This window comes from Jaculus jaculus, chromosome 22, assembly GCF_020740685.1.
Source record: "Jaculus jaculus isolate mJacJac1 chromosome 22, mJacJac1.mat.Y.cur, whole genome shotgun sequence".
Lineage (NCBI taxonomy): Eukaryota > Metazoa > Chordata > Mammalia > Rodentia > Dipodidae > Jaculus > Jaculus jaculus.
In genome coordinates, this window is record NC_059123.1 from 1,370,153 (window position 1) to 1,396,869 (window position 26,717).

Genomic DNA, 26,717 nt, shown 5'->3' on the forward strand with positions numbered 1-26,717 from the left:
CTGTGAGGGAAATGCTAACTGAAGAAGAATGCAGTCATGAGGGTGGGGGGCCCCAAATCCATAGGCTGCCACCCTTAGGGGAAGGAGAAAGGGACACCGTGCTTTGTTTCTGGACATTGCTGCCAAGGAAAGGCCATGGGAGGTCACAGCTGGGAGGTGGCTGTCTACAAGCACGCTGACCACATGATTCACAATCTCCAAAAGCCTGGCTTACAATGGATACAGTGCACATCACATATGCAGTTTCAGGAAACTGTAACACAGGGAGAAGTCCAAATCATATTCTTTGCTCATGGCTTATTTTTAACGTACCCATTTCAGGTCTGGAGTTCAGACACTGCCCCACAATGCCAAGGTGCACTACAACTATGCTAATTTCCTGAAGGATCAAGGGCGGATCAAGGAAGCCATCTACCACTACAGGACTGCCCTCAAGTAAGTGCCGTGGGCAGGCACTATCTGCTGTGCACTTTGAGGCTGGTTCACGTCACCACCCGCAGTGTGTGTGGGATGGCTGGTCTCTTGGCAGTGGGCATGCCCTCGAAGGTAGGAGACATCTTGGATTCTGAGTCTTTGGGGTGGGTTCACGTTTGTTGCATGTGTGCCAAATCTGGCCTCCTGGTCAGTGTCCTGTAGAAGTCACCGCCACACGTTCTGTGACACTCGTTTTGAAACAAATGCTCAAACAGAAGGTCGTGGTTGAAGGTACTGGTATGGTTATATGTTATTTACTCTAACAAATACTTAATGTAAGCTTGCAGAGAGCGCTAAGCCCCCACATCTTAAATGACTTTTCTGAAGACAGTTGGAGTATAGAAGCTAAATGTGCTGACAGTTATATTAAATAGAAAAACAGTGATAAAACCTTTAGTGACTATGTTGGGAATATGGTGTGTGTGTGTATGCACGCGCGTGCATGTGCTCTGACACGCTTTATATTATTGATGGGAAAGAAAATATCAAGCATGTTCTTAGATGTGGCTTTAAGAATATTCAAGAATGATAAAAGCCATATGGATATGCTTTTGAATTAAATCTCTGACTTTCAAGATGGTTTTCTCTGAAAGGTCCCAGATGAAAAATGCATGTAACTGTCAGCACATGATGACTGATGCTCGACTCAGCATCTTGAACAGCCTCCAGAGAGCTGTGTGGTAAAGAGTTGGTCTTTGGCTTATACTACTGTTGGGAGGTGGAAACTTCCTGAGGCATACTGGGCGTTTCAGGCCATGTGAGGGGGTTATGTCCTTGGAGAGAACAGGGAGACCCCAATTCCTCCTCCATTTTCTAGTGTCCCAGGCTTGCCATGGCTCGTTCTACCACACATGTCCGCATTGTGCTGTGTGGTCTCATCACAGGCTAAAAATGAGGCAATGGCTTGGTCCAGGGTTGTAACCTCCAAGTTGAGAAGGAAGATGGCCATCTCTGGTGTTCTCTCACCTGGCAGGGTGCTGACTGACATGCAGGATAACCAACCCTGGCATGACTCCTTCCCTTTACCGAACGCCACGACGCTTACAGGAGCTCCTCAGCCGAGTTCGGTGTCTCCACTCAGTTGGCTTCACTTGGCTAAATTTCTTGAGACTACCCCATTTGGGGACATGCTTAAAATACACTAGCCAAGCCATACCTGTCACTGGCATGCATGCTAGGACACTGGCAGGTTTTGGTTTGAAGTTGTCATTGTTGTGCGCCAGAGAAACATGTTGTTCTTAGAAAATTGTTTAGAGTTTAAAAGGCTTACAGGTGCTTAAGATACACTATGGCAAAGTTTGTAAACCAAGTTTGCTCTGCTTGTTTTAAAATATTTTAAGAAATGTAAGTCCCAGGGGAATAATTATAAGAATTTTTTTGCTGTTGAAGACTATAAGTTTTTACTAAGGAATAGAAAATAGTTCTTAAGATGTAATGATACCTGTATTCTCAACCTCAGTGAGGCAGAGGCAGAAGGTCACCGTGAAGTTCAAGACCAGCCTGGCCTATCTGGTGATTTCCATGTCATCCAGGACTGTAGAGTAAGACCCTTTCCAAAAAACCAACCACTAAAAACAAAACATTCCTTCACAAGTACACAGAAAGTATGTTTTGGCTTCATAGTTAGTGTCTTGTGATTTTAGATGGCATTTAAAAATATTTTTATTTATTTATTTGACAAAGAAAGAGGGAGAGAATAGGTGCTCCAGGGCCTCCAGCCACTGCAAACAAACTCCAGACACGTGTGCCCCCTTGTACATCTGGCTTACATGGATCCTAGGGAATCGAACCTGATTCCTTTGGCTTTGCAGGCAAATGCCTTAACTGCTAAGCCATCCCTCCAGCCCTAGATGGCATTTTTTTTTGTTTTATTTATTTATTTATTTATTTATTTAGAGTGACAGACAGAGAGAGAAAGAGGCAGATAGATAGATAGAGAATGGGCATGCCAGGGCCTCCAGCCACTGCAAAGGACCTCCAGATACGTACGCCCCTTGTGCATCTGGTTAATGTGGTTCCTGGGGAATCAAGCCTCAAACCGGGGTCCTTAGGCTTGACAGGCAGGCACTTAACCACTAAGCCATCTCTCCACCCTAAAAGGCATTTTTGAAGGAAGGGAAAGAACAGTAAGCGTGCCTCATACTGCTGGTTTGGAGGAAGTGTGGCAGGAGCATTTCAAGTCAAGCTGAAGTAGACCAGGTCAGGGAGGCGTAAGCCATGGCCTAGAGTGAAGGTTCATGTCAAGCAAACTTCTGTGGCAGATGTGTTCACAAAATCACAGCAGCCAGTTGGGCACTTCTGAATCTTTTCTGAGAGAGAGAAAAAACAAATGTTTGCTTCTGGAAGAAATGCGTCCCCTGGGTAATGGGAGCAAACAACCGAAGCTGTAATTAGTGAATTATTCCAAAATGAGTGAAATGTTCAGTCAGCCAGGTCTAAAATGCTTCTGGCTTGGAATGGCGCTGTGGGTCTGTGGACTTACCTGTGGTGGAGTGTCAGTGGCTGTGAGTATTGTAGCTTCTGCCTTAAAATAGGCTGTTGCAGTGGGGCTGGAGAGATCACTTTGTGGTCAAAAGTGCTTACTTGCAAAGCCTGATGGTCCTGGTTCAATTTCCCAGCACCCACATAAAGCCAGATGCACAAAGTGGCACATGAATCTAGAGTTAGTTTGCGGTGGCAGGGGCCCCTGGCATGACTATTTTCCCTCTCATAAACAATTAAAATTTCAAAAACCACCAAACTAAATAAACAAATTGTCACTGTGGTAGAGGGAAAAGGAAAATGCCAGGATGGTTCTCCGTTTTGATGGTGGTTCAGACTTGCTGACGGGAAGATGGCCCTTATTTTGATTGTGTTGTTTATTTGTGGAAGATGCTGAGACAGGGTTTGTATTAGGTAAACAAATACATCCACAGTATTAGCATGCAAACTTGCTTTCATCGTTAATAGATGGTAGATTATATATTTACACACCCAAACAGCTGTGAAGTCAATTTCCTTATGGATTATTACTGGTAAGTATCTGAGATGTATACCTTTCTATGCATCTGTCTGCCTAGAGTTCATCAACAGTCCTTGGGTGAAAAGGGGTCGTGAGTGGACAAGCTTAAGCACCCTTTTGTCCTGTGCTGGGGGCTCATGTATGAAGGACGGTAGCTGCCTGTTTGGAGGATGAAGGGATGCTGTTGTCCGTCTGTCACCGGCAGCAAACGACCCCCACAGGTGCCCTGCTGATTTTTCCCAAGCTTTTCCAGTGTGCTCTACACAAAATGGAGTTACGGACGCATGCAATTTTGAAAGCTACGTGCGAGGGAAAGAGGAGAGTCAGGGTCCCGTGTGGCTTCTGAGTGACAGGTCAGTAGACTCGCAGCCACCGCCGATGACCAGGCCCCTCTCCTGGCAGGAACGCGCATGAGCTGCGGAAGTAACGTAGAGATGACAGCGGACCGGAAGGCATATCCTGCTTCCTGATCGGTAACTTCCAGCCAGGGAGATCACGGGTGGGCCACAGCTGAGCATCCGTTCCGTGTGCTGGTGATGGAGGAATAAATGGTGATATTTTAGCAAAGGGAACAAGTCACGAGCGCTGTTTTGGAGGATGGAGAACTGTGAAGGAAGGAGAGCAGCCATCCCAGCTTGTCACGATGTCCCTGGGACCATGAAAGCAGCCATCCCGCCTGAGGTCCTGCACCTCACCCCAGAGGGTTAGATGGGCAGGATAGGTATGATATAGACCCATCATCTCATTTGTGAGCATAGAAACTATTCCTTGAGGTCAATGTGTTAATTTTATTTTATGGGAAAAAAAACAACAAACTCACCCAGCAAGCTTCTATCCAGTTATTATCTAGTTATTTCTCCACAGACCAGACAGTGTCCTGCCCACCTTGCCACTAAAGCCCAAGTTCTGCACTCTCCCCAGTCTCTGAGTGAGGCAGATCACATCCATCATTCCTATTTTGAAAAGCAGAGACACGCTTCACTCAGTAATTTTCACAACTCCAGAAGTGGTCATTTCAAAATGACTCGCTTCCTGAGGACATTGGAAGCCATGTCTGACCCCGTGGAGTTCTGACAAGACAGCTGGGCGTAGGTCTTCCTCAGCACTGTGGAAGGTCACCCCGTAGGACGTCACTTTGGTAGTAGGGATTCCCCGTGGTAGGAGGACACTGGTGCAGAATCACTGGGGGAGGAGGTGAGAGTGGACGGCGTTCACCATGGTGGGAGATCAGTGTGTTGGAGAGTCACAGGATTGGGGGGCTCACCATGGCGAGAGGTAACAGTGATGAAAAGTCACCGTGATGGGGGTCACAGTGCTGGGGGCTCTTTGTGGTGAGAAGCCATAGAGTTGAATGGCCCCAAATGGGTCATATTTCCCTAAACTACATTTGAGATTTTATCCCCAAGGCTACCCTTAATGGGTCAGAAGGAGTACAGTGCCAAAAAACACAGCAAAACATAGTTGCTAAGTGTTGGTGGTTATTTCAAACAATTCAAGAAGTAAACCAGTAAAATTATCAGTCTCATTGAGATGCAATTTCGTGACAAGGTGACTTGAATTTTAGGACATGAAAGGAACCAGACACTTAAAATGTGTTGACATTAACAGTTGCTGCCCATTCCTGAATGAAGTTTTTTTGGTGTGTGTACATTTTAGTCTAGTGAAATATAGGTTTTGGAGATGAATTTTTTTCTATCCATGTTTTTCCTCCTTTTTTTTTTTTTCTCAACATGAACTAGAAAATAAACACCCGACTTTAGGGGAGTTGATTTCAAATAAGTTAATGTGTAAAATGAATGGCAGATAGCTGGGTCAGGTTCATATTCTGAAAGAACATTGCAGACTGTAGCATGTGACCCAATCTTATTTGAACAATGAAATAATTTATGTGGTGCCAAAATGGTAAAAAAAAAAAAAAAAATTAAAGCATCCTTAACTTCTGAACAGGCGGTCTAAAGTTTAAGATAAACCGAACTTAAGTTTGATTTAAACAAAGCATAAACCTGAACTTCAGTCTCCATGTGTGGTCTTTACTTGAAGCTTAAGCTTACAGATGGAGTGTGGCTGACTAAGTGATTCTCACACACTATTGTGCTGCTTGGGGAGGCCAGGACTATTTTATTTTATTTTTTTCAGTGAAAAATATCTCAGGGGCTGGAGAGATGGCTTAGCGGTTAAAGCACTTGCCCGCAAAGCCTAAGTACTCATGTTCAACTCTCCAGATCCCACATTAGCCAGATGCACAAAGATGAGGCAAGTGCAAGGTCACACATGGAATTCGATTGCAGTGGCTGAGGCCCCAGTGTTCCAATTCTCTCTCTGTCTTTCTCCCTAAAAAAAAGAAAGAAAGAAAAAAGAATTATCTCAGCTTTTTACACCTGTCACTATAAACTACTTCCTGTAAGATCGTAACTTGAATGAGTAGCTCATAGAAAAATACTCAAAATGAAGGAAGGCTCTGACTTGTACAATTCAGTCGCTTCCTGAGGGTTGGATGACTTGTCTAGTGTTAGGGAAAACAAATAGGCTTACTAGTGCACTTGCCTTCTTGACAGCTGCACGATCGGGTGTTTCTGAGGTGAGTGTGTCTATTTCGTTCATTCCCCCAGCCTCCCCTTCATGAGAGTAGAATCGGCTGGGATCCTCCGTGCTAAGGACCTCCATGACAACGGGTGAACAGACACTTCAAGACCACGGCACCATTCACGCATCTGTGGTCCTTTGGACCCGTTTTATGTCATCCCTGTTTTCTCTGCTTTTTTTTTTTTAATATTTTTTGTTCATTTTTTATTTATTTATTTGAGAGCGACAGACAGAGAGAGAGAGAAAGAGGCAGATAGAGAATGGGCGCGCCAGGGCTTCCAACCACTGGAAGCGAACTCCAGACGTGTGCGCCCCCTTGTGCATCTGGCTAACGTGGGACCTGGGGAAGCGAGCCTCGAACTGGGGTCCTTAGGCCTCACAGGCAAGTGCTTAACCACTAAGCCATCTCTCCAGCCCATGCTTTCTCTGCTTTTGACAGTGAAAAGCACTGGGGATGAAGCTTGGTGACGGAGCCCTCGCCCCCCGCCCCGCCCCAGCACTGCAGAACGCCAACAGAGAAACAGAGAGTGCCCATGAGCCGTTCACGGGAGAACCAAGACCGAAACAAGGAAAACATAGTGATTATTCGCTGTTCTTTATAAAAATAGGTCCAGAGCCCCCCCTCCCCCCACCACAGAGACTGACTGGTGCACTCGTGATGCCACAGTGATTGCTGACAACCCACTGAGGAGGGCCTAGGTGGAATGGGGTGGCAGAGAGGGACATAAGAGTTTAACCCAAAGGGAATATTACCAAATTAAGGTATGTTTATATATTAATATTCTCAATAATGAAAGAAAATAGGCCCAGACACCGGGGAAATGGCTCAGTCAGTGCTTGCTGTGTAAGCATGAGGACCTGAGTTGGAGCCCGCAGACCTACATCAGTTCCAGGAACATTGGCACATGCCTGTGATCCCAGTGCCTGGGAGGCAGACCCAGGATTCCCAGGTTCTGTTGGCTAATGAATCTTCCTGAATCTGTACGCTGTAGGTTGAGTGAGAGATTCTGCTTCAAAACTAAGGTGGGGGCTGGAGAGATGTCTTAGCGGTTAAGCACTTGCCTGTGAAGCTAAGGACCCTGGTTGAAGGCTTGATTTCCCAGGGCCCATGTTAGCCAGATGCACAAGGGGGCGCACGCCTTGGAGTTCATTTGCAGTGGCTGGAGGCCCTGGCGCACACATTCTCTCTCTCTGTCTCTGCCTCTTTCTCTCTTTGTCTGTCACTTTCAGATAAATAAATAAATAAAACTAAGGTGGAGAATGATCAAGGAATCTACCACAACATTCACACCTGGCCTCCACATGCATTTGTGCACACACATACACACACGCACACACTCATGCACACATATCCACACACATGCTATACCCAAATAAGTGCAACCACACACACACATGCAAAAAGGAAAGTAGTCCCCCAAATACAACACTTGTGTAGTTCTGTGAGTGTTGCTGAGGTTTTGGGGTGGCGGAGGGCGTCATCTCCGTGAGGGTTTCTGTGGAATCTGCCTGTGGAGGAAGTGGAGCACAGCGGGACTGACCCTGGCAGCCGATGCCGCACGCCGATGCCGCACGCAGTCTCCGAAGTCTCCCTAGCAGACCTTCCCCTCCTGGTGACCTCAGGATGGAATTAGACTCAAGCTAATTCAAACACAAGCTTATTTTTAAAAAGTAAACCCTGGGAGCATATGTTAGGCGTGCAAAGCTCTGCCGCAAACAAACAGAGGAGTAGTTACGCTGTAAGGAAATGACATCTATGTCATTTCCTCCGATGCTTTCCCAGGCCTGGTCGTGAAGTGTCCTCTCACGAAATTTGTTACATAAATCAGTTTGTTGCGTAAGCAGTTCAGGGCTTGCTTGTGAGTTGGGCAGCCTGAGCAGACAGTGGGAGAGGTGCTGTGATCGCCCATCGGCAGTTCTACCGTGTCCACGTGTGGGCTGTGGTTGGAAGATGGCCTGGCACTGTCCTCACAGGTGGCCTCCTCCGACATGTGACAGCTCCGTGAGCGTCTGGCCTCTTCTCTGTGCAGCTGGCCATCAAGCCTCACTTTTCTCCCCCTGCGGACCCATTCTTACCCACAAGTCACACCAAAGGCCTTGTCTCTCATACAGCTTTGTTCATTCATCTTCACATCTCTTCTCTGTGCTGGCTTTTGATTTGAAAAGTTCAGCATGGTGCAGCTCCAGAGGACCTGCTGTGTGGCAGAGGAGATAGGCAGGACACAAATGTGCAAAAATGTCATAATGAACCCAGTTCTTTGCATGCAAGCCAAAGCACTAATTCAAAAAGAAAAAAGAAACACACACACACACACACACACACACACATACAGGTAGTCATTGTGGAAGCTCCTTCAGGGTTTTAGACCATCATTTTCCAAAGGTTTTTTTTTTTTTTTTTTTTTTAACCTCACATGTTCTCCTGAGGACTGCAAAGCTTGAAGGAATAGAGAAAAGGAATTCCGACATAGAAGTCACACATCCCGTTGTGCTTGCCGTTTTGGGGGGGTGGGAGCAGGAGGGTTGTGGAAATGCCCTTGCCTTCAAGGTAGAGGTCTGGGGATTGGAGTCCTTTTCTCAACATCAAAACCAAGACAAGCATTGGACGTGTGGCACACGCCTTTAACCCCAGCACTCGGGAAGCAGAGGTAGGAGGATCGCTGTGAGTTCAAGGCCAGCCTGGGACTACATAGTGAAATCCAGGTCAGCCTGGGCTAGATCGAGACCCTACCTTGAAAAACCAGACCAAATCAAACCAAACCAAAACAAAAACAGAGCAAAGCCCACGGCTTCCTTGGAAGGTTGGACCCTGGCCGTGACGTGCGCTAGCACCACATCCACCATCGCTTCTAGGCACCAGGCTCCCCAGGCAGGGAGGGAGTGGGCAGACCCAACACATCTGTGGCCTTTTTCATGGGAGCTGCGATCTCACTGAGAGGACCAAGCACTGCCTCACACACCCGTGCCCTGGGGTCAGGCGTCCAGGGCAGCAGTAGCATCAGGGACCCCAATGTGCCTATACTTACTGAAGGTGCCCAGGGAAGCAGATGGCACACACATGCTGGCTCAGCACGCTCGCACTTGCCCCCCTTCCTCTCGGTCCTCCTCTCCCGACAGCGTCTAGAGGCGCTGAGCAGTGAGGACTTCCAAGCTTTGGGGGAGCACTTTTGAGTTGTCAGTCCAGACACCAATTCTGAGGATGGCCTTGGTGGAGGGAAGGGTTGAGCAAACATAAAAGCTAAGCAGTGTGTCTCCCTGTGCCTTATTTATTTGCAAGCAGAGAGGGATAGAGAGAAGAGAGACAGACAGAGAGAATGGGTGCACCAGGGCCTCTAGCCACTGCAAACAAACTCTAGATGCATGCACCACCTTATGCATCTGGCTTACATGGGTCCTGGGGAATCAAACCTGGATCCTTTGGCTTCACTCACAAGTGCCTTAACCACTAAGCCATTTCTCTAGCCCCTCCCTGTGCCTTTTAATAAGAATACTTTTGTCCCCAAGTTAAATTGGCTTTCCTAGAAGATGCAGAACAAGAGTATAGCCTGGATTTCAATGCCAAGAGGCCTGATGAGTACAGATCCTTCTTTTTGTTGCATGAGAATTATCTTGGCTTTTCTACATTAAAAGCCAGTTCCCCAGGCTGGAGAGATGGCTCGGTGGTTTAGGCACTTGCCTGCAAAGCCAAAAGGCCTGGGTTTGATCCACCAGTACCCATGTGAAACCAGATGCACAGAGTGGTGCATGGGTCTTGAGTTTGTTTGCAGTGGCAGGAGGCTCTGCCGTGTCCTCTCTGTCTCCCTTTCTCTTTCTCCCCTCTTGCAAATTAAAAAAAAAAAACATTTTTACAGCCAGCTCCCTGGGCGCATTTGGTTTGCCCTGTGACAGGAGGAGCAGGCCTTCTCGGTGGCAAGTGCGTCTGCTCCAAATGTGTCTGAAACAGCTGACTTCCCCGAGCTCTGCTGCCCGGGTCGCCTTCTCACTGGAGTTGAGGAAATGAGTTGATTCCTTCATCTGTGCAAACTCAGTTCATCGATAAATATCTGTCCTGCTCTTATTCCTTTGGAACATTAGGGATGTAACTTTTCACATTACAGCCCGTTATTTAGTTTTAGGTTTGTGTGTGTGTGCGTGTGTGTGTTAAGTGTTTTAAGTTCTGAGATTCCATTGTGAGAACTGTATCAAGCTGGCTGGAGCCAAATTGCAGTAGAAAAATGAAATGAAAGGAAGTGGTGGCAGGGCCAGAGTGGAGCGCCGCTTTGGAGAGGGTTGATGTTTGTTCGGCTGCATTATGTGTGGTCCCCTCAGTCAAGCAGCCGGTGCAAGGGTGCTTGTGAAGAGTCCGCCCCAAAGGAACTCCCACATCCACATAATTGGTAAGCGTGGCACACAGGACTGGTCAGCCATGCCACCAGGCCAACAACTTCGTCCCCAACGGGGACGATTTCATTTCATGTCACAGGAAGTTGGGAGCGCTTGCAGCAGTGAAGGACTAAGCTCTGTCCAATCCTGGCGGCTTACATACTAGTCAGCCAGTCTCGCGTTATTTGGTGTTGATTTATTTGCACTACTAAGTAAAAGGTGTGTGTCTGCTGGGCGTGGTGGCAGACACCTTTAATCCCAGCACTCAGGAGGCAGAGGTAGGAGGATTGCTGTGAGTTCAAGGCCACCCTGAGAATACAAAGTGAATTCCAGGTCAGCCTGGACCAGAGGGAAACCCTACCTCAAAAAAAAAAAAAAAAAAAGTCTGTGTCTTGCCCTAGGTACACACCTTCCACTGCAGAAATGGACACAGACGTGCAATGCCAATGGGGAAGAATTCAGAGCTTCCTTTGGCTGCGGCCCTCCTGGCTGGCGTGGGGCGGGAGGCTGGAGAGCAAGCAGATTACGCCAGTCATGGTATGGCCTGCGTCACGGCTTAATCCTCCCAATTTTTCAGGCTGTACCCACGCCACGCGAGTGCACTGAACAACCTGGGGACCCTGACGAAGGACACGGCGGAGGCGAAGATGTATTACCAGCGCGCCCTGCAGCTCCAGCCCCAGCACAACCGGGCGCTCTTCAATCTCGGGAACCTCCTTAAGTAAGTGCGCTGCTCCAGGAGGCCTGGGCACCCCTGAAACCTAGCGCATGCTTGACACTAGGCAGCCCGTCTCAGACTTCAAATGGGCACTGTGTTGGCCGTAACAGGCATTGACTATTAGGCTTGGCCTCGAGGGAGATGCGAGCTTTCGTCAGGCCAGAGGCTCCGTATGAGATGGTGCTGCGTCCTCAGCAAGCTGACTGCAGCTCGTCTGGATTCTTGGGAGTTTCATGACAGACAACTTGAAGCTGGTTCCCAGCAGCAGACCTCACCAAGTGTCACTCACCGAGAGCCACTCAGGTCTATCTGGACTCGCTTGTGGCACTTCCTGGGGCACTGAAGCTGTCGGTAGTGGCTCTGTGTGGCTCACCCCGGTGTGGGATGGGTAAGGAGTGCTTCCCGTGCCAGCATCCCTGGCTCTGGTCATTAACTCTGGCCTTTCCAGGAACCTGTCAGAAAAACACAATGAGAAACAAGAAGAGATTAAGTAAGCACACCAGTTTTTATGTGCAAAGAGAGTAGATGTCCCGGTGGTTTAAGGGGACACGACCAAATAGTTAGATTCAAGATGTGGGGACATATTTCTATGAGTACTTGGTTAGAATAGTCTCTATGTCAGGGATCATGCCATATGGCATTATAATGTTCTTCTATCATCCTTTCCTCCCATCTCCCTTATTAGTTATGACTCTAACCACCACACAGTTCACAGGCAGAATGCAGGGTGTCCCCTGGTAGAAAGCAGATGTTCACAAGATCATGATGTGAGCCTGGCGGCCTCACACATGGCACACTCACCCACTTGTGTCCTTGTCCCTCCTGCAGTAGACAGTCGTAGTGCTGATCACTTCCTGGCCAGGGCCTTGGAGAATAAAGGTGCTTAGTTTCGCAGAACGGTAGTCAGCGAACAAAGACAGCATTTCTAGATGGCAGGGGCTTCCTCCCTACTTTTTTTTTTTTTGGTTTTTTGAGGTAGGGTCTCACTCTAGCCCAGGCTGACCTGGAATTCACTATGGAGTCTCAGGGTGGCCTCAAACTCACAGCAGTCCTCCTATCTCTGACTCCTGAGTGCTGGGATTAAAGGCATGCGCCACCACGCCCAGCTCACCTCCCTACTTTTTAAAAAATAAAAATGCATGAGGCTGAGAGATGGCTTAGCAGTTAAGGCACTTGCCTGAGAAGGCTAAGGACCCAGGTTCAATTCCCCAGGACCCACATAAGCCAGATGCACATGGTGCCACATGTGTCTGGAGTTCATTTGCAATGCCTGGAGGCCCTGGTGCACCCATTCTCCCTCTTTCCCTCTTTATTTCTCAAATAAATTAATTAATTTAAAAAATGAAAATGCAACAGAAAATAAAATACAAGGGAAGATGGGGAGTTGACATAAAGTGAGACTGGGTATAGGTACGGGTTGGGAATCCCTTCATGGAAATGTATTGGACCTAAGTGCAGATTTCATAGATTTTTCAGACTTTAGAATATTTTCATTGGCTTTACTGGCCAAGTATCTCTAATCTGAAAAATAGTCCTAAGTCAAAGTGCTCCAAAATCCAAAACTTTTTCTACCTGACTGAAAAGTATAAGATATTGGAGCCTTTCATGTTGTGTATATGGACACATGCTGTCACACACGGGTACAGGCACATGTGTGCATATATCTATAGACATATGTATGCAATATATATGTATGCATATATGTATAAACAAATGCAGAGACCCACATGAGCACAGGCAGATATGTATATATATAAAATATATATTGTTTCATTCACATATGTATATGTATATATGTGCATATATTGTTTCTAATTATGTTGTCTTGGGGGTGCTGATTTCAGCCGGGCGAGTCAGGGAAGGCTTTTCTGGGAACAGAAGCTGGGTGGGGCCGAGGGAAAGGCCCTCTGGGGGTATCACATTAAGACAGGCCAGCAGAAGCCAGAGATGCGGGCCAGCCGTTGCTCTGCAGGGCCAAACAGAGTACTGAACTCGAGGCTCACTTCCACCATGCTGCAGAGGGAGGCCAGGTTCTGTCAGCACCTCTCAAGCCTTTCGTGGAGGGCCACCTGTTGAGAGGCTCGGCCCCAGGGCACAGCTCCAGATCAGCTCAGGACAGTGGCAGGAGCAGTGGGGTGGGGGTCACGGGTTCCAGGCTCGGGAGGGTCCTGGTATGTTTACAGTGGGGTCCAGACCGTGCTCGGGAGAAGATCTCGCTGGGATCCTCTGCAGCAGCTGAACATCAGTGAAGACGTCTAGGAGAGGGAGTGTGCTGCAGGAGCAATTCGTTCTGTTGTCCAGACGTCGTAAGGGGGTAGAAAGGACTAGAAGCAGATGTGGGAGCCAAGGGTGAGGATGAAGGTGCTCAGCACAGCTGAGCCGGGTGACCTCGCCGAGCAGAGCTGTAGGGATCTTTCCTCTGCTTCTAGATGCAGAGGGACATGTAGCTAAATATGGGTAGGAAGGGATGCTGCTAAAATCCGATACGGCGCCAGCCTCAGTGCGGTTTACGTGTGGCACCTGTTACTGCTCAGACCAGGGTGCTTCCACTCAGATGAATGCCCTGTCAGATACCATTTAAGCCGCACGTATCCCTCGAGCTCTCACCGAGCAGCCAGCACAGAGGCTGTAAGACTAGCGGTCCTCTGGTGGACAGTGGTCCTGAAGAGGACACCCAAGGCTGTCCTGTAGCATTCACGCACATGCAAACAGAAATGTCTTCTGTGTTCAGTTATCAACTTCCAGAGCTTTTCTTCAAAACATTGTCAAACGTCTGTCCAAGCAGCTTATTGTGCCTGTAAGCCTGGCTTTTGGAGGTCCAGCGATCTCAACAGCTCCCCCACAAAAGGGTCTCCATCCTAGAGTGCAGAGCCCAAGGAGAGGCTCCCTGGGAGCTTTTGCTTCTGATGATAAGCTGACCCTACAGCATGCTGTTTTTGCAAGGCCCTTGGTCCTTCGGGGATTCTTAGAAATGCCCTGTTGTGGAAAGAATCCACCAAGTTCCCTTTGAAGTCACCACTTCCGTTGTGCCACGCATGGATGCTGATGGGATTGATTGCTTTCAGTGGTAATTAATCTCTCTCTGCCTCCATTTGTGAGAAGTCTAAGTTTCTGTTCTGTCTGACATTAGTCATGACAAATGAAAACTATTAAATCACTTGCTGTCAAGTTGTGGAGTTTTCCTCTACTGATTGTTGAAGAATATCCAACAAAATTAACTGAATATCTTTCAGGGTTTTCAATTTGGTAAGGCTGCGTCTACCCTCCGGTCCAAGGAGCACTTCCAAGTCAGGGTTAGTAAAGACATGAAACCATGGTGAAAGAGTGCTGCCAACAGTAAGATCAATGGTCAGGTTACCAGGATTAATCTCTCACTTAAAAAAAGTGTTAGTGGAAGACATGACTTCCACTAATCTTTGAAAAAGAAAATTACTTATTTACTTTAAGTAGAGAAAGAGACTGAGACAGAGAGAGATATAGATAGATAGAGAGAGAGAATGGCTCTGCTAGGGCCTGTTGCTGTTGCAAATGAACTCCAGATGCATGTGCCACTTTGTGCATCTGGCTTGACATGGGTGCTGGGGAATCGAACCCTGGTTGTTAGGCTTTGTAGACAAGTGCCTTAGCCACTGAGCCATCTCTCCACCCCCTACCCTGATATCTTTTGTAATAGAAACCTGAGTGTATGAAACTTACTGGGCGCCCCAGAGCTGTGCTGAGCTTCTTAAACTTGGCTGACTGAAGAAATCAACTGGAGGGCTGCGAGCTGGTGGACGGCTTTAGGGCCACAGCTCACAGAACTACGTTGTGAGGTTCCTTGTTTCTGAAGACAGAGCATGTGGAGGAGAGCCTGTTAGGAGTTAACTAGACTCCAGTAAGGTTCAAAGACCATGGATAGACACCTCTCTTGGGCAACAGCCAAGTGCCCTGTCTATAAGTAACAGTGATAAACATTTAACAAATTGAATCCTTAACTGGAAGGCCTGGATTGGAATAGTGACTTTTTTATCCCCTGTGATGAGGAACTCCCTCCTAGGTGAGACTGCCTTGTAACAAGCTGGGCCTGAATGAGCTTGCCCCTCTATAACTGCGTCCCAACGAACTCAGCCTGCAGAGGGGGGCTGTACAAACAGATCACCTGGGCATCCTGAAAATGCAGTGGGTGTGGTGAGTGGGTGTGGAGGGCTCTGAAGCTCTCCGTGTGGAGCAAGCGTCCAGCTGACACTGACTTTATGGTCCACAGCTTGAACACCAAGCGCACGAGTAGACTTCCAAGTACGCCCGGCGTCCCACCACTCAGCAGGCTGAGGCGGGTTATTGACGCAAGTCTGAGGTCAGCCTGGACTACAGCGTGAGATCCCGTCTCAGAGGAGGAGGAGGAGGGGGAGGCAGCAATGGCTACGGTACCACAGGCAATTGAGAGGCACTCAGAACATGGCTTTTTTTTTGCTTCTGAGTTTGCATGTGTTTACATTAGAAAAATGAGTTGAATAACAGAGCAAGAATACCTGCCACATGAAATTGTTATAAGAACCGACTTAACGCTCTGCAAATTTATGAGAACATTCAGCCTACATTCATTACCGAGTCGGTGGATTATGAAAACACAGCATGAGGCTTTGTGTTGGTAACTAGTTGAAAACAAAAAGGCCCCCTCAGGGCTGGGGAGCCCTAGAGACCTGTAGACCATGTGCCCTCTGTGCGTCATCCTACCTTTTTTATTTTTGTAATTTATAATGTCAGGCATGTAACAAACGATCAGAGATTTGTGGAATTGTTGAATTCAGAGTCTAGAGTGTTTACCATTACACCACCAAATTTGTAATAATGTGTGGAATTGTTTAAGTAGCAAAGTTATCACTACCAGGAGGACACTTCTTAGCTTCAGGGACACTGAAACCAGGATAATGAGCCAGCATCTCCCCATGACACCCATGAGAAGGGGACTGTCATCCAAGAAGATGCCGCTTGTCAGCCCTCAGTCCTTATGTCCTCTTTAAACCAAAATCCAGTCACTGGGAGAATATGGAGACAAAAGCAGACACAATTTGGGGCTGGAGAAATGGCTTAGTGGTTAAGGTGCTTGCCTACAAAGCCAAAGGACCCAGGTTTGATTCCCCAGGACCCACATAAACCAGATGGAGTTTGTTTACAGCAGCTAGAGTCCCTGATGTGCCCATTCTCTTCCTCTCTCTTTGTCTTTCTCTTTCTCTCTCTCTCACATGTGTGCAAATAAAGAAAAAGAAAATATTTTTTTTTAAAAAAACAATTTTCATTAAGAATGATATCAGCTCATTAGTCACCACCCACTGGCCGCAGTATTTTCTGATTACTTAAATTACACATGTAAACCTTCTCTCTTAGATACAAAACCAAAGATGACTATCAGTCATTTGGCCTGGCTTGTGGGTAGCCGAGCCACCATTAAGAAGTTAGCCTGCGGCTGGGGAAATAGCCGTTAAGGCTGCAAAGCCTATGGACCCCGGCTCAATTCCCCAGGACCCACGTTAGCCAGATGCACAAGGCGGAGCATGAGTCAAGTTCATTTGCAGTGGCTGGAGGACCTGCCATGCCCATTTTCTCTTTCTTTCTTTCTCTCTCTCTCTCTCTCTCTCTCTCTCTCTCTCTCTCTCTCTCTCTCCGCTTCTCTCTCTCTCTCTCTGCCTCTTCCTCTCTCTCATTCAAATAAATAAATTAATTAATTATTTTTCAAAAAAAGAAAAAGAAGTTAGCCTGTGGCACTGCAGGACACACATCATCTTCACATCATTCTAGATTGGCTCCCTGCTGCCCAGGGCGTGCCTCTCACATGACCCCTCTGGGGTCAAGTGTTTTTTCTTAGTGAACCAACCAACAAATAAAACTCAAAAACTGCATAGCATGTGTATCAGTTACTTTTTTGTTGCTGTGACAAAATACCTGGCAGGAAGCCACTTAAGGGAGGAAGGGCTCGTTTGGTCCTGCAGTTCAAGAGGATACATACAGTCAGTCATCCATAGTGCCAGGGAGGGTGAAGTGGCTGGTTACATCACATATATATATTTTTTTGGTTTTTCAAGGTATGGTCTCTGTCTGGTCCAAGCTGACCTGGAATTTAGTATGTAGTCTCAGGGTGGCCTCGAACTCACAGATATCCTCCCACCTCTGCCTTCCGAGTGCTGGGATTAAAGGTGTGCGCCACCTTGTCCAGCAACATCCCGCATATATTAAGGAACTGAATTGTCCCACTTCAGCACCCATTTCCAAGCACCTACTTCCTTCAGCAAGGCTGCCTCTCGTGAAGGTTCCACAACCTTCGAAGACAGCACCACCAGGTGTTCAATCACGTAAGCCTGTGGCGGACATTCCACGTTAAAACCACCCCAGCAGGAAATGGAAGGTATGAGGTCAGTGGGGTCACAGCGCCCCTTTCCAGTGAGAATGCTCTGCTAGCACCTTGACGCCGGCTAGTGTGACACAGTGTGCAGCGAAAACCAGCAAGAGGCGACCACACCTCGCTCACAGAGATGAGATCGCCAGGTCTACTCAGGCTTAAGCAGAGGGCTGATAAAGGGTGTCTTCTTCTCTGTCACCTACAGGTCCCAGGAGAAAACAGAAGAGGCCATCGTGCTGCTGAAGGACTCCATTAAGTATGGCCCAGACTTTGCCGACGCATACTCAAGCCTGGCTTCCCTACTGGCCGAGCAGGTGACTGTTCCCGTTTAACTTCACAACTGTTCTCCATGTTATTGTTGAGCACACCAGCAGTGTCCGCACACAGATTTCTATAGAAACGGCTTACCTAAGGACTGGTTAGACGGCTGTATCGAATGCCTAATGCCCATGCCAGTTTTCTTCTTGGCAGACACTGAAAGTTCCGTTTTCTCACTCCACTATACCTGTGTAGAGAGGTCCCCTTCAGATACATGTGGCATATCAGCTTGTGATGTATTCTCTGTCACTCTGTGACGAAGTCTGTCAGAAATACTGCATGCCATTCACTGCTGTTGTTGCTGCTGGTGGGATGTTCTGGGGGTTTGTTGGCAGGCAGTCACATCTAAACTCAGTATGCAGCCAGGTAAGTGACAACCAAACCTGGGTCCTTTGGCTTTGCAGGCGCCTTAACCGCTGAGCCATCTCTCCAGCCCAGTTCTGTTTTTCTTTCCAGGTGTATGCATGTATGTGTATGCATTCTCATATGCATGTGGGCACACACGTATCTGTGCAAGTGTGCTTGTGTGTGTGTATGCCAGAGATCCGTGTCAAGTTTCTATTATTACTTCTCCCTCTTGTTCTTTGAGATGGTCTCTTACTGAACCTGGAACTCACCAATTTGGCTAGAATAGTTAATAGCAACCCCGGGACTCTATCTCCAGCCTCCCCATAGTGAGATTACAGGCATGCTCCAACATGCCTGGCGTTTTATGTGGCTTCTGGAGATCCAAGCTTAGGTTCTCCTGTTTGCAAGGAAAGCATTTTATCCACTGTCTCTTCAGCGCTGAGGGGTGTGCTTTGAGTCCTGTCTTCCTTCTCACTTGTCTGAGTACCTGTTACCGATTTTCAGGGTTCGCTGTGAGGAATGCAGACATGTCACCTTCTCAAACTGAGGACTTTTTGTTGACACATGTATGTGACCTGGCTAAAGAGTTGACTCGGCTGTCACACAACGGCCATCTTTTCTTTAAAATCAAACTCCGCATCTTTGCATGGTGCCATGCACTATCCAGGCGACTCAAACACCAGGAACACCATGATGCTACATACCAGCTACTGAGGTGCAATTTGATGTTAGGCATTTTTAAAATATATTTTTATTTATTTATTTATTTATTTGAGAGGGAGATAGAAGCAGAGAGAGAGGGGGAGAGAGAAAAAATGGGCACGCCAGGGCCTCCACCCACTGCAAACGAACTCCAGGTACATGTGCCACCTTGTGCATCTGGCTTTTGTGAGTCCTGGAGAGTCAAACTGGGATCCTCTGGCTTTGCAGGCAAATGCTTTAACTGCTAAGCCATCTCTCCAGCCCCCTGCACTTAGGCATTTTTTAAAGTTCCAACAAGTAGGAAGATTAGGAAATCCTATAAATATTTAAGTGACAAAACTCATAGGCCTAGTTTTCTTGCTTTAATATAGTCATCCTTTAATATCTGGAGAAAAGGTTCCAGAATCTTCCTCAGATATCAGAATCTATGGATGCACAAGTCCTCAGTATAAGACTGGCTTCACATTTGAATACAGCCTGTGCACCTCTCTCAGTCACCTGCACTGTAAATGCTATGCAAATGTTTGCCACACTGTATCGTTTAAGGAATACAGATAAGAAAAAAATGCCATCATAGGCACAATTTTTCCCTGAATATTTCTGACTCACGTTGTTGGAAGCCACAGATGGGGTATACACAGACGGGGTACACACAGGTAGAGAGGGCAGCTGTCTTCTCCCCGTAGCGTGAGTGGCCTTGGAGGGAAAGCCTTATCTGTGTTGGCTTGTCATGATTTTCTTGCATGTTTTCAAGCAATGTTTACTTAAAGAAGCTGCAGGCAGTCCACAGCTGCCTTTGGCATGTGCTAATTAGGACACAGGAGGGCTTCTGAAGAAAGCATTGGTTCCATCCGTCAGTGCCCTCCTTCCTCGCCTCCCCGTGGCTCCGTCATCTTCCTCCAGAGATGCGCACTCTGCCACCGCCGCCTAACAAGGTTCCGTCACCTTCAGAGACAGGCACTGCGCCTCAGTCTGCACGGTTGTCACACAATGACTCCAGCCTGCAGCGCATGCTTGCTTTTGAGGCCGTTCTCTGCCTGCCACACCTTTCCCATACAGGTCTGTTTCTTCTCTTATCCTTCATCAGGGCGTTCCATTACAACAAGGTCTTTTCCTCAACCCAGAGCCTTTTCTTTTTCAGTCAGCAAGCCCCTGCAAATCTCCAGTCCCTGCCCTCCAGAGACTACAGTTAAACACATGCATGGTGTCACAGTCAGGTTTGCATTGCTGGTAGAAATCACCCAACCAAGAGTAGCTTGTGGAAAAAAAGAGGTTTATTTTGGCTTACAGGCTCCACGATGGCAGGGAAAACAATGGCATGAGCAGAAGGTGGACATTACCCGCTGGCCAACGTAAGGTGGACCATAGCAACAGGACAGTATGCCAAACACTAGCAAGGGGACACTGGCTATAACACCCCCAACAATGCACTGCCTCCAGGAGGTGTTAATTCCCAAACCCCCATCAACTAGGGACCTAGCATTCAGAACACATAAGTTTATGGGGGACACCTGAATCAAACCACCACACATGGCCACACCCAGCTTTTTGTGTGGATTCTGGGGAGTCCAGCCCAAGGAGCCCTGATGCTATTTATTTATTTATTTATTGTTTCTCATGGTAGGGTCTCGCTATAGCCCAGGCTGACCTGGAATTCACTGTGTAGTCTCAGTCTGGCCTCGAACTCATGGCGATCCTCCTCCCTCTACCTCCCGAGTGCTCTCTTACCCACAGGGCCATCTCCCCAGTCTGCTTTTGCTTGTGCTTGTGTTTGTTTTTTTTTTTTGTGGGGGGGGGGAGGGAGAGGCTTTTCCTAGGTGCAAATGAAACGATTGATGTCTCTTCACAGAATTCTGTCTGTCTTCCATGCCTCCTTCTCCCTCCTTCTCAGTGTTCCTCTTCCCTCCAAAACAATTCAACTTACCAAACTTCTTCCGCGTCCTCACTGATAACTCATCAAGTGACCTATCTTTCCAGAGAGCTCTGTACTCACTACTCTTGCTGTCACTGCGACCTGACCCAAGCAGCCTGGGGAGGAGGGCCATGTGGCTCCCATTGAAGGCTAAGTCCACTGTGGCGGGCAAGACAGCAGCAGGCCGTCCTGTGTGGCAGGAGGGTGGCAGCTGCCTGCTCATGCCAGAGAGCATCAGTGAGCAGAGAGTGGACAGGAAGTGGGGCTGGTTATACAGCCCACCTCCAGTAACCAGTTTCCTCCAGCAAGGCTCCACCTCCTAAAGGTTCCAGGACTCTGAACAACAGGACCACTGGAGAGCCAGCATTCATTCAAACACAGGAGCCTGGGAGGGGGAGACAATTTACATGCAAGCCGCAACAAGTTCCATTGACGGGAACCCACATCAACTTGCAAATTAAGCATGTAGTTTTATTTCCTGACTATCTGAATTCAAATGTAACCCTCGCGTGGACTTGGTGTGTGTCCATTTGATCATGGTGTAAGTACAGATTTCCTTCTGGGAAGCAGGATCTTTTATAAACAGCCCGTTGCCTGTGGGGCCCCCACAGACTGCTGTGCAACGCAGACATAGGGCATTTCTTGGTTAATCTGACACTGGGGCTCCGCTCCCCATAAGGTCAAGTTGGTGGCAGCTGGTAGTGACCCAGGAGACCCCCATCTGGACTTCATAGCTACAGCCAAGGCATAACAAGGAGTCTGCCAGCTACCGGGGTCTCGGTTTCCAAATGTAAAAGTCGACACACATTCTGCACTATCTTCATATATCTAATGCCTATGAATTCCGTGTCTGAAACTGTCTTCTTAAACATCAACTAAGTGCTAATGAATATTTTAATAAGTCACTTCGAGCCCTACTGTGATTAGTGCCATCATTTCTGTACAACTAAATAAAATATTAATGTGTTAATATGAGCAGAAACTTGTCTTAATAGCTATCCCAAGGTTTCATTGTATTCCTTCTCAAAATTGATGAGCTCTGAGTTCATGAAAAGTGACTGCTTTAAAAATGACCCAGATGCTTAATGATCATCTGTTACAATTAAGGTATTTTAAACTAGGTGGAAATTGTTTCTTAAATGAAACCTAAAACCATTTTCAGGCAGAAGTTTAAAAAGAACAGCGTGTGTACTTCTTCCCCAGTTGGGTTTTGAAAGTGTCAGGTGTGCTATTTAAAACCTCCTGATACATTTATTTTTATGAACCATGTGGCAAACTGATGCAAAGCTGCTGCGTTTTGCACGGTGGAAGCTGTGAGGGACTGTGAAGAAAGCAAGTGGCTTGGTCTGTGATCCGTTCTCACACACAGAGGTCGCATCTTTTGGCAGCCTTTCCTACCCTAGATGGGAAAAACTGCGATGAAATCCAAACATCTCTTAAAGGCCGAAGAGCTCCTTCTTCCAGCCCTTCTGGCATTTGATTCTAACGTGAAAGAGGCAGAGCAGCTCTTAGCGTGATTCAGGGTAGCCCTCTGTCCTCTGGCTTTGCGTGACCTTCATGTTTGGGATTCTTCTGGAGGGAAACGGGGTTTCTGGTACACAGGCAAGGCAGACAGGAGCTGCTGGAGGAAAACCCACAGAGCTCAACATTCTTTGGTGGTGAAGGGATTCACTCAGTGAATTCGTTTAACAGCACCCGGTAGTTTCTACACCAGTGGACTTGGAAGCCATGGTACCAGCCTCTGCCAGTCTCCCTCTTCAGCAGCTCACCTCCGCCTGCCGCCGCCATGGGCCTCACACACAGCCTAGGTCCACTCTGGTTGTCAGTTTCCTGCCGGGGGAAAAAAAAAAGACCGAAAAATAAAAATCAGCCATTTTGCAGGTTGAATCTAGGTGCAAGGAAAGTTCAGTTCATTGTATCAGCCTGAAATGTCTGATTTTCTAGTCCTTTTCTGCCACCCAGTGCCTTTGACTACCCTTGCCAGCTGCTTCAGTAGCGGGATTTGGGAAGAACTTCTGATTATTTGTTTATAACTTGAAAGACGATTTATGGAGCTATTATAGTGATATATGCCTCCAATCCCAGTACCCAGGAGGCAAAGGCAGAGGCAGAAGGTCACAGGTTTGAGACCAGTCAGTTATAAACAGTGAGAATCTGTCTCAAATAATCAACAAAGCAAATAATAATGATGATGATGATGATGATGATGAAGAAGAAACAGCAAGGTTGTGGAGCTCAGTATGCCTGAGAAAGCCTTATAGCCTGTCTGCGAACCTTGAGTCGAGGCTCACCTTTCTTACCCAAGACTGGGAGAAACCACTCAGCCTCTGGTTGACTTCGTGCATGAAGTCTCCTCTAGTTCCCGGCTTGGTCTTGTGCATCAGGGCTTTTTGGAATCCCTGTCGTGACGTGAGGAAACCAGACCTGCCGTCCGCCTTACTGTGTTGTGCACCTGCCCTGCTTACACTTTCCCCACCAGCGCGACCACCCTGCCAGGGTTTGTCCCCACCTAACACTGTTCCTGAGGCCCTGCAAGCCTGGAGAGCAAGGCCCTCTGTGTGTGAGGGTAGGAGACATGAGAAGTGGAAAGCTGAAAGAAGTTGGAATGCCACCTGGTGGGAAGGATCTGGTGAGGCAGAGGTGGGTTTGCACTCTGGACGACAGGCTGCAAAGCTGACCGTGTGAGGAGAGCGCCGTGAGGCACGGAAGTAGGAAGTCTTGTGGAGATCCACAGGATCATTTCAAGGACCCTTGAGAATGCAGTCTGGTGCGCATAGTTGAGAGCCTTGTTTCAGGAGCGGGTGGGATAGATTCATGTGGCGGTTCTCTGTGTGCAGGAAATAACTGCATGTGAAGAATGAAAACAGACTGTTACCATCTCTGGGGTAGGTCCCCTTTCAGCTGCCAGGGAATCCTGCCAGAGAAATGCAAGATTTTTAGGAAGAAAATGAGGAAAGACATTTCAGAATTTTTTTTCTAATTATCCCAGTAATATAAATATGTCATAGATGAAAAACCAGAGAAAACAAAGTATACACAGTTTAGAATCTAGAAACAATAAAGAGCATATTCTCTTCAGGTGTTTTAAATATACTTATACTGCTTTCAAACTTGCATTTGTATGTAGCTTGGGTCCTGTCCTTTCCCTTTCAGTAAGTAACTTACAGTAGAGTGACTTTCTCATGGTATAACATGGCCTCCTATAAGTACCATTTAAATGGCTACTAATTAAACTCAATGAATTTAGTTTTCATAAGAATATGCAGACTGTTGGGTATTTGGATTCTTATTTTCCCCTAAAGCAAACTTTTCCTTTCTGGTAATTTTTTGAAGAAAAAAAAAAAGGTTTTTAAGTCAAATATGGTGGCTCATGCCTATAGTCCCAACACTTGAAATACTGAAGGAGGATCGCTGCAAGTTTTAGGCCAGTCTGGGCTAACATAGTGAGTTCGAGGATGCCCTATATCATAGAGTGATACTGTATCTCAGAATAAATAAATAAGTAAAATTAAAAAAAGAAAAACACTATTTTTAAATTGTTTCCTAGTGGTACAATTCTAGAAATAAAACCTCAATTTGGAAATTATAAATACATTTCATGATTCTTGAAATATGTTCTCAAAGAATGGTACCACTTTCTCTGCCACTGGAAGCGCATGGCCTTTTAGTTGTGAACGTCAGTGGAGCACTCTAAATGAAACTCACAGGTGGGCAGGAGATGGGCACTCACACAGGTTCGAGCGCACACGCCAGGGCCAGGAAGATAGACGTGCGCTTTTACATGGGAGCTGGGTGCCTGAACTCACGTCCTCACGCTTGCCAGGCAAGAGCTTCACTGACTGAGCCATCTCCCCAGGCTTCATTCTTTCTTTGCTTTAGAAAATAGTCATTTTTAAATAAATATGTTTATTTATGCTTGAGTTTCTTATTTTAAATAATAATTTTTAAATTTCTTAGATTTTTCCCCCTGTGGTAAATATTGACAAACATAGCCCACATAAATAGAAGTTCTTTAGAACCCTTAAGTAAGTTTAAGAGTTCAAAAGATTCTTAGCAGCAAGAAGCTTGAGAATTACTGTGTTAGCCCGATGTCTGTCTGTCTGTCCTCTGTGAAGAGGGCTCCTCTGAGCATATCAGCTGGCTCTAGAAAGGAGTCACTGTGAAGGGTCTTTTTCCCATTTTCTTCTTGAGGTGAATGCTATGCCATGCAGGCCTGTTTTCTTTGTATCCCATTGTAAATATATTTATGCCATGCAGCAAACAGAATCTATTTTTATATTGTCCCAGAAATTATTTGTTATTTATTTAGTTACTTACTTATTTATGAGCAGAGAGAGAGAGAGAGAGAGAGAGTATGGGCATGCCAGGGCCTGCTGCCTCTGCAAACGAACTGCAGATGCATGTGTCACCCTGTGCATTTGGCTTGACATGGGCACTGGGGAATCGAGCCTATGCCAGCAAGCTTTGCAAGCAAGCACCTTTAATCACTGAATCATATCTCCACCCCCCCCCAAAAATGTTTTTTAACCACTGCCCTCAGAGGCTTTTTCAATGGACCTCAACACCATTTTGTGGCTCACAAGCATGTTTAATTAAACATTTCCTAGAACTAGCTTATGTTCCTCTCCTGTGGTCTAGGGCTAGGGATCAGGGACCTGGGCATTCTGGACTGGATGTGAAATTGGAGAGGTGGGAAAGTGGCTGTGTGAAGCCAAGCCCCGGGTTAAATGGTGCTGTCTCCGTGGTGAGTGCACTGTCCTGTCAGGTTGGGGAGGCCGTGGTGTCCACTCACAAAGTGCATTTCTTCTGTCGTGGTGCTGTTAATCACTCCGTGAGATTTAGAGTCAGGTGAAAGGAAAAGAAAGACGAATATTGAAGACATTTTTCACAGAGTTTTGAAACTGCCACTGGGGGTCACTGAGGTGCAGGGATACCATTCCTGCATCTCCACACACATGGTCTTTCAAATCCCGTTACTTCTTTGGACACTTGAAATTAAATTTCTTAGCTCATAAGCCCAAAACTGAAAAAAAATCTTAGTTTGAAAAGGCAATCCTTGTCCTACTATGGAGTGTCAGGAAAACAGTGAAATGAGAGCAGGCAAAACAGCAGTTGCAACTGGAAACTTGTTGTTACCTTCTGCAAGAGGAATTCTTTCAGAGGGAAGAAAGACCTCTTCACTCCTCTCCCCCCCACGCATGTGCCGCTGCAAAGATGTCTGCAAGATGCCTGGTGGCCGCTGAATCCTTGCAAGCACGTGATGACGGCTCTCAGCTGCCGAGATTCGTGGTCCCTAGTACCTAGGCTTTTGGGTAATGTCGGCTGCAGGACCCCCCTGCCTGCCTCCCAGGCACCTGTCCTCCTGGTTACATCTACATCCCAGATATGCAACTTGTCAATGCCAGCTTTTTGTGTGAACCCCACTCAGGAATCTGGGAGGGTAGGGATGTGACTGTTGGGCACACCGTTCTGTTACCACTGTATGCGTGGCACGTGTGTGGTGCTCACGAAATATTTATTGAGCGGATGGATGGGTGGATGGATGGAGGGACAGACGGATAAATGGATGTTCTGTTTCTTTTTATTTATTTATTTTATTTTTATTTATTTGAGAGTGACAGAGAGAGTCAGAGAGAGAGAGAGAGAGAATGGGCGCGCTAGGGCCTCCAGCCACTGCAAACGAACTCCAGACACGTGCGCCCCCTTATGCACCTGGCTAACGTGGGTCCTGGGAAATCGAGCCTCGAATCGGGATTCTTAGGCTTCACAGGCAAGCGCTTAACTGCTAAACCATCTCTCCAGCTCTTGTTCTGTTTCTTTTGATGGCATAATTGTCCTGTTTGTTTCTAGAAGCGCTTCCTTTATTTAAGTTCACCAGTTCCCTGCATATCTGATGAAAACCCAGATTCAATTCCCTGTCCCCCGC

General features: G+C 47.1%; 1 protein-coding gene and 1 long non-coding RNA gene across 2 annotated transcripts in view; one reads left to right on the forward strand and one right to left on the reverse strand.

The window, feature by feature from the left end:
• Tmtc1 (transmembrane O-mannosyltransferase targeting cadherins 1) overlaps positions 1-26,717 on the forward strand; it is a 189,634-nt gene that overhangs the window by 149,094 nt on the left and 13,823 nt on the right. Inside the window, exons 11-13 of the mRNA XM_004664370.2 lie at positions 322-435; positions 10,998-11,141; positions 17,717-17,825. Coding sequence (XP_004664427.2) covers positions 322-435; positions 10,998-11,141; positions 17,717-17,825 — 367 coding nt within the window. The remainder of the gene's footprint in view (positions 1-321; positions 436-10,997; positions 11,142-17,716; positions 17,826-26,717) is intronic.
• LOC123456419 lies at positions 11,316-14,936 on the reverse strand. Its single transcript, XR_006634517.1, has 3 exons — positions 14,835-14,936; positions 11,940-12,003; positions 11,316-11,590 (listed from the first exon to the last, which is right to left on the reverse strand). It is a non-coding gene; the product is annotated as an uncharacterized LOC123456419 (long non-coding RNA).